Source organism: Notothenia coriiceps, unplaced genomic scaffold, assembly GCF_000735185.1.
Source record: "Notothenia coriiceps isolate Sejong01 unplaced genomic scaffold, NC01 NC01_scaffold00011601, whole genome shotgun sequence".
Lineage (NCBI taxonomy): Eukaryota > Metazoa > Chordata > Actinopteri > Perciformes > Nototheniidae > Notothenia > Notothenia coriiceps.
Window position 1 is genome coordinate 26,839 of NW_011344302.1, and position 8,474 is coordinate 35,312.

The following is an 8,474-nucleotide window of genomic DNA, read 5'->3' on the forward strand; positions in this document are numbered from 1 at the left end:
AGTTGTTGGAGTGAGTTACTGATTACTCAATGTACCTCAAGCACCATTACAATGTTAAAGAAATCTGTGCTTCAATGTACAATCCACAGAAATAGTTGCAACCTGTTAAAGCACAATGAAATGTGGTTTTGTTTCACATTTAAAACTAGTGGTGGGAAGTACGTTTGCTAGTCTATTTGTACTTGTACTTCACTTAAGTAATAACCTTTCTGCTACTTTAAACTTATTTATTCCTCTACATTTAATTTCAAACTTAAGTTAATTTTCAGATTCAGATTAATAATAGAAAACGTATTCCAAAAATAAATTGTCTTGCATTTTTACAGTTTTATACAAAAAATTGTTGTTTGGTCTCGTCTATTCAGTAATTGGTCTTTTGGATATAAAGTGCATATTTAATTAATGCTTAAATATGTTTGGACTTAAATACGTATAATTGTGATTGCATTGTACGTATTAATTATGATGTTTTGAAATATTACTGCTGCAATAATGTGTATGTTGCATGTACTGCACTAAATGTTTAAGAATATGCTGATTTTAGCTGCTTTATATAGCCTGGTGGTTAAATCTACAGCATTTGCTGCTTCTTCTATAAAATCGAAGTCTACTTTTAGAGCTCGGAAAAAGCCCTGGTTTCTGCCTCTGGGTGATGCCTTTTCCAGCTAATGCAAGACTCAGAGCCTTTCTAGATTGCTTATTTAGTAATGGGTGAATTTTGTTCAAACATAAAGGAACAATTAGAATTAAGTGTATCAGGTAAAACACATTCCAAAGGAACACATTTTAAGGTGCATGGCTTTCATCGGGCATCTGTCAAAAAAATATAGTGGAGTAAAAAGTCCATTACCTGCGTATATTTTGGCCAAAGGCTACTTAGTTACCTACACAACTGGTGGTATTGTTACTTTTGCCAAATTGTACTTCTAACTCTGTTGAGAAGCTCATTAATATTCAAGGTGCCACGATGTGATTTGCTGATGGAAACTCTGTCTCTGACGTCGCACGAGCTCTAGGGCAAAAAAAAAAGTCAGCGGTGGTGCTCAGACCGTGTCTCTCTGAGCTCCCAGAAAAACTGTCTAAAGTTTTGTCAGTGCCTAGTAAACTCATGAAAGAAACCCGGCGACGGATAGCTTTAAAGCTGGACTGGTGTTGTTGTTTAGTTTTTTTACTATAATTGTGATTTTTAGAGACTTTAAACTGCTTGGTTTGTAACGCGAAGTCGCCGCCGGGATTTCCTCTCATCTCGAAGTTCCCAAGATGAAGTTAGAACCGGTGGTCGGGAAACTTTATGTAAGTAAACACGACAATACACCCCTCTGAAAACTCACTGTTATGAATTTGTCTTTTTTTAAATGCCAATAATATGTCTTTAACTTGTATCGTTTTCTGTTGTACTCGCTTCACATACAGTTGCATTATTTTGCGAATAATGCGATTCACATGTTGATTCAAATTGTCGCTGTGAAGTCAGAAGGGGTCTAATAAAAATAAAAACCGAATGTCTCATTAAATAGACACTTAAGCCAGTAAAACCTTGACTTTTGTTGGGAAGCTCTGCTGTTCACATGGGTGCACAAATCCCGACCGGGCCTGTGAACTTGCTGAAGATGATACAAGCCCCTGCATTGTCCCAAGAGCGCATACACAGGAAGCAACATTGTGTTTGTTGTTGATTAAAGTGTTTATTTCTGTAAAGAATAGACTCATTTGGAGCTTATTGGCTCCTGTTACTGGTTTAAAGCAGCCTACATGTGCTGCAGTATTCATTCCCACAGCTTTAATATTACAGCCACCATCTGTGTTGGACATCATGTGGTCATATTGTTCAGACATTGATGGCTGTGTGGGTCTGTCACAGCGGATGTAGCTGGCCCTATAGGCTAACTATTAATAAGTGCACTGCAGCTATGCCTGTGTGTAGTGAACTTTTGCTCTCGCTAGCTTTAAATCAAATTGTGTGAAGAGTGTGTTGAGAGGCACGGTTTACAGAGACATGTCTAAAGCTGTAGTCAGTTTGACCCTGGAAAAGCCAATAACTTACCTTGCCAGTTAGTCAATTAAAGTCACTAAGTTCTCTCAACAGTTTTTCCAGTCAGCTTTATTCCACTCTCAGTCCCTCACAGAGACGTCTTTTCATTCCTCGCCTGTTGTTTTTTCCATCTGTGTGCAGCATTAAAGCCTGACACTATAAATACTGTAATGTAAAGCCTCAAAGTGAGGCCACTTCATTAAAGGTTATTTGGATTAATGCACAATATGTGATTACTTTTTTTGTGGCAAGGTTCCCTTTTAATACTTTACAGTGTGAGATGGGAAATGAATCACAGTTCTAAATGACAGAGCAAATGAAGGCTTGGTGGCTTTTGTGGTTGATAAGAGCAGCAGTGTTAGCCATTAAGCTGCAATGTTGTGGCATGTCATCACATAATGCCTACTGTATGTGTTAAATCAAACATCTGCTGATGGGCCTGCAGCTTTAATGTTTGTTTTCTGCGTCGTCTGATCTGTGTTTTAAGTCACGCAGTGTTCCATTACTGAAATCAGATTGAATTCTCCGGGTGGCAAAGTCAATGTTTATCTCTTCTCTAAACTGCAGTACATTCTGGAGGCCTCGCCAGCAGGCCTTGTTGCTAAGGGACTATGGAGAAACTTCGCCCCCCCCCAACCCGACTTGTAAAGCGACCTTGGGTTTCGTGAAAGGCGCTATATAAATATTATGTATTATTATTATCATGTGCTGAAGCAACGTTGTAATATGAATAAGTAGTAATGGATGGTTGAGTCTCAGTGTACATGATGGAGCCTCCAGCTGCTGACCAAGTATAATCCAGTGATTTCAATCACATTTCACTCAGATCACAAATCACTGCGCAGTTAAGGATTCACTCCAAAAAACTAGATTTAATGTACTGAATTAACGACACTTTGCACTTGGTTTTATATGGACTGAACAAGAAAGTAACATTTATTATGATGCATATTTTCTATATCTATTCTACCATCATCAGCACTTAACTCACTCATAACATTTTAAATCTTTAAATAACTCTTCTTCTTCTCGAAAAAACTCAGTCGTCAACTATTTTCAAAATGTTGAAACAATTCAAGCGTAACCTGGTTCCAATGAATTGAATGTGCTGCTTTTATGTTCTCATCTAATTATAAAACGCATGTGAATGAGTTTCTGGATAAATACTCTTTCTAAAAACATGTATTGTGATTTCTATCTTTGTTCTACCCTCCTCCTCAGGTCATCCTCATTCGTAGTAATACGTTCAATTGAAACTTAAAAATAACTCTTTCCTCTTCATCTTGATGACTGAGATTATGGATGAACAATATCGTTACTATCCTGAATGTCCTGTAATTGTCCCGTGAAGAATTGACTAATAAGAGAAGCATGATATGGAGAGTCAGGTCCGTATACAGGAGTTCTAATGAGGTGCAGCATGTTGTTGCTTATCAGTTGGCTACAATTGAAATCATCTGCCCAATATGAAGGAACTAATCCCCTGTAGTTTGTATGTGTGTGCATTGTATCTGCATCGTCTGTGCTACAGTTCATTGCATGTTGTGCCCGTTATTTTCTGTAATGAAGTTCACTATACTTCCCTCAGGGATATGGAGTGATCGCAGCCCTCTAAATGGCCCATTGATAACCCAGGTCAGCTGAAAGGATGTCCTGTCATTTAGTCACAAATGCATTTTCAGTGAGCATTGCATGTGTAGTGTTTGTGCCAGGGCAAGTCGGAACAACCCAGGGTGTTCAGAGGAAGTGGAGGGGAGCTACTGTCGCATAAACAGAGCTCTGTCATTCTTTTATTCCAACTTTTTATTAGTTTAACATCCACACAAGAATACCTTTCATAAATACAGATGGGAAGCACGACAATAGGACGCTGTTTGACTAAATGGTCTGCAGCCAAGCCCACTCATTGTACAGGATGAAAGGCTGTGAAGTGGACTGAACCTCTTCAGCGGGGCTTGGAGAGCTTCCAGGATTGTGGGTTTGGAGGGCTTTGGACATTGAGGTTATGGTCACTCCTTTAGCTCAGTGAGAGGTCAAACTAGCCGCACTGTGGCTGCCCAGAGTGTTTGTGTACACAGTTCATTTATATCCATGTAGTTTAGTAGGATCATATTGTGGACACATGTCGGTGGCGTTTCTTCCTTGTCTGCAAGAAATACCACACTTTTTTATTTAAAAAAATATATATCTTCTTGTGTGTCAGTCATCCACACCAATCAGAAGTGCTGTGCTCCACATGTACCAGCCATTGTTAACCAATCAGAAGTGGCCCATGATAGAAGGTGATAGATTGATCCAATCACCTGCCAAGTATATTGGAAAGGGCAGGCACTTTTTTTTTCCTAGATGGTTTGGTGAAACAAAGCATCTGAGTCAGGTTAGTAATGCTCCATCACATGTTTCTATTACAGGGTGAATCTTAAACTGAAGCTTGACTTTAAAGCAACCCAACGGAAGTTTCATGTAAGTTTAGTTCTTTCACTCGTAGCTCGGGCTGCGGGGGTGCTAGAGACGGGAGCACGTTGATGCGACCTTCCTAGCCGGAGATATGGCCGCATTTTGCAATAATAATAATAATAATGTAATAATAATTTTAAAATGCAACCTGGCTCCAGCTTTGGAGATTTGCTGCTTTTTTAGGTTTCATATAATTGTAATCTGAATATTGTTGGGTTTTTGGACTGTTGGATAGAAGAGTAAGACATTTGAAGATGTGGCCATGGGTTAATGAGGACATCTTTTGTTACGTTTTATAAACCAAACAAATAATAATAAATCTATAAATGAGTCAGCAGAATAACAGTTTATACAAATATTTCATAGCTTATTTTTCATATTTTTCCGAGCTTCTCTTGTGTAAAAGGCTACTGTATCTTCTGTGTAGCAAGTCTTTAACTGCTGAGTCCAACAGGTTCGCTTTCAGGGCGGCTGCACCTGGGACTGTTTTGAATCACCGCCCTGGAATGAACAAAGAATTGAAATGATGTCATCTCTATGCTGTCTATGAATCTTCACTGTCATACACACCTGAGTTTTATGTCATTACCTTTTCTAACTGCTATATGATTACATTATTGGACATACAGTGCATCGTCATGTTCTGCTTGTGCTTTGTAGAAGTGTAGGGTTACCTTAAGAGCAGCTCATTATTTCCCCATCTTTTCTTTCCACTGTTGTCATGTGCTCATACACAGTTCTTTCTCTCTTGCCTTTTCACACGGCCTTCCACTTTCCCTTTCTCCAAGTCCATGTCTCTTTACATTCCCCCACCCCGCAGTCAGACACATACTGTATTCAAGTCTAAATACTCGCCCTGTGTCATGCAAGCTGTTAGTCCTCCCCTCTATTTGATCTGCCTCCCCTTTTCCTTCTCTCTTCTGTCTCCCCCTCCCCAGAATGTTTGGATAGATCTAAATGGTGTGATTGTGACTGCTCTGCCGGCCGTCTGCCCCTCCACGTCTCGCTCTCAGCGTCTTTGGAAAGTCTGACGTGAGCGCAGGGAGAGGAAGAAGACAGGGAGAGAGGGAGAGGGGAAAGTTCTTTTGAACAACAAGGCATGGCGGCCCTCCAGAGAGCCAAGTCTAGCGTCAGGAGTCGCTCTCCACTCTTTCCCCACCTCTGTTCTCAGTCTTTATTCCTCCCATTCTCCCACACTGTCTTTTTGAGACAACCTATTCCCTGCAGAACATCTTCAGCTAGCTGTCTACAGTTTCTCACTTTGAATCCATCCTTCTCTTTCTCCCTCTCTACCTTGCCCCCTCCACCCTAACCTGTTCTTTTCTGGTGGAGGGGTAGATGGGAAGGGGGGGTGACGCACAGGAGAGACAAAACCTCCAAATCTAGGCCTCTCATTTACCCAGGAGGTGTCGCGTTGCGTTGGAGGCGCTTCACGGCGGTGTCACATGTCGTGGCATTCAAAGAGCCGGGGTTTGAGAATGTGGGTCATTTGAAGTAGAGGCACTAAAGTGTGTTGTTTGCCAATGAATGGGGCCTTCTCACATTGACATGGTGAAAAGCGTGTGAATAAACACCAGCGCCTGGGGGCCACACTAAAGTGTTGGGCCGTATTCTTCCCCCTACCCCACCTATACAAGCCTGTTATTATCTAGCACATGAATAGATTTTTGGTATCACATTTGATACGGGCACCAAGCTGGTGTTCGCTGAGATTCCTTATCGACTCCCTTTCTGTTACACCAACTGTTTAGAGCCTCTGCTTTTTTAAATGCCTCCTACTTAAAAAAAAGATAATAGAATAATTTAGTTAGGGTTGCGCTGCGTGCAGTCAGTGTATAGCTCTGCATCACGGATGTTTTGCCTCCACTTCTGACCAGCTGCTCGGCTCCCGTAATTGCTTTCCCACGGCAGATGTTCAGATCAGATGGTTCGAATTAACTTGTAGATTGCTCACACAAGGCTCCCTATGAAGAAGAACTCTCCTGCTTGCTGTCCTTCATGTAAGTTGTTACACACAACTAATGCACAGTCTTTTTGTTCCCCTCTTTTTCTCACTGATGTTTCAGGTGTGTGTGGCAGCGCTCCTCGTCGGGCTGGTTTGTCACGCAGCAGAACCTCCAGCCGCTCAGTGGTCCGGCGATGATCACAAAAACCTCACCCTCCGACGGCACAGAACATGCGTGGAGAACGAGCAGTACCTCCAGCAGGGACTCTGCTGCCTCAACTGCCAGGCTGGTAAGGAGACCACATTAGAGGGGTATACAGTAGACAGTGCAGCTCCAGTTACATGCAACTAAACACATGTGGAATGCTGGGCCTGTGTATGTACGCCGGCTGCAACATTTCAACTTGAAACTCCCTTTGATCAACATGTTTTTATTGTTTCCTGTATCATCAAACACCAACTGCCAGTCAAGAACTGAGAGCGTGCTAGAGCTAACATTTAAATGGCATTTTGTGTGAAAAAGTCAAATGTCAAAACCTGAACTGTATACCAAATGAGTTTTGCAAATATCCACTGCATGGTCTGGAAAGAATGCATGATGGCGAGGAACTACTCCAACCGGAGTGAAGGGGAAAGGGGAAATGATGCAGGGGAGGTTACTTTGAAGTCCCAATATGTTAAGCTACAGGCCATATGACTTGTTTTTGTAAAGAAGTTGCTAAATGTACACACATATTTAGCTAAGATGTAATTGCTGCATGACATTTCTAGCTGATTGAGTTATTTCATTTGCAAATCTGATTTCTAAGAAATAATTGTATTTGATCAACTCTGGCATTAGTTTGGGTTCACAGTCACTTTATAAACTAGTGCTTTGTTTCCAAAACACATGCCCATTCATCAAATCCCCAAATTGACTTAAGGTTACCTCTTCTATCATGTGTTTTTCTATCACTTTAACTGAGCAGACCTTTGGGCCTACACATTTGTTGCTTTCTCATTTCTGAAATCGAAGGCAACAATAGAAATGGCGCCTTTAGAAAATCAGCAGTTTGTACAAAGAAATAGAAGTGTTGTCATTCATGGGTGAGAGATCATTTGGAGATATGAACTGATCAAACAGAGCATCACTGCTTGGTTGTAACCTGTAGAACATTTGTATTCTCTTGGGTTCGACGATTTTTCGAACTATTGTGATTCTTTTGTCTTGCATTTACAACATTAAAAGATGACCTTACCGATTGTACACACTGAACTGTAAAACACCTTTACCATCCACAGTTACTTCATCAATTCAACCCAATACATCTTTGCCCTCTTTTGCATATTTCGTATCCTACTGTGTCTTTGTTCCATTGGTGCATCAGATAAACCCTCAAACACATGACAATCGAGTGGTTTTCTTCACGGGACACATGAACTGAGTATTAGAATTTAAAGCATGACAAGTGACCACAGGGAGAGATCACTGTGTAATTCTCTTCTTCTTCTAATCCCCATGACATGTGGACATCAAATCAACATAATGTAATCCTTTGTATTTGAGTGCAAGTCATTTATACACGGCTGCAGTAAAGCTGGAGTAAATGTGGATTGCGTTTCAAATGCATTTGTCATTATTACAAAACAGAAGAAACACAACCAAATATCCCAAATATAAAAAACACAAGACATTACAACCGGGCAAACATGAGTTAATGTCGGAGAACCAGAAAACCAGAAGGCCACATTGGTATCTGTTTTATGAGTTTCCTATCCCCAAGCTTCTGCCAAAAGCTCAAAGCCAGCCTGATTCTGTCACAATACAAAAGACAAGATTCACTGGACTTGAAATGCTTGTACTTTGGGTTTATTATTAATCAGATGATTTTTTGGTTGTTTTTTATTATTTGCAGGAACCTTTGTGCAGAAAGTATGTGAGAGAGAGCAGGAGCAGGGAACGTGTGTGTCCTGTGAGCACGGACAGACGTACACGGAGCACTCCAACGGGATGAACCGCTGCCTGCCCTGCACCCACTGCCGCTCAGGTGACCACCCTCT

At 41.0% G+C, this 8,474-nt stretch overlaps 1 protein-coding gene across 1 annotated transcript in view; it reads left to right on the forward strand.

The window, feature by feature from the left end:
- Positions 1 to 1,029: 1,029 nt before the first annotated feature.
- The window catches only part of tnfrsfa (tumor necrosis factor receptor superfamily, member a), an 18,443-nt gene continuing 10,998 nt past the window's right edge, over positions 1,030 to 8,474 (forward strand). Inside the window, exons 1-3 of the mRNA XM_010772724.1 lie at positions 1,030 to 1,293; positions 6,556 to 6,724; positions 8,330 to 8,461. Of these exons, the coding sequence (XP_010771026.1) occupies positions 1,261 to 1,293; positions 6,556 to 6,724; positions 8,330 to 8,461 (334 nt within the window). The 5' untranslated portion in view covers positions 1,030 to 1,260. The remainder of the gene's footprint in view (positions 1,294 to 6,555; positions 6,725 to 8,329; positions 8,462 to 8,474) is intronic.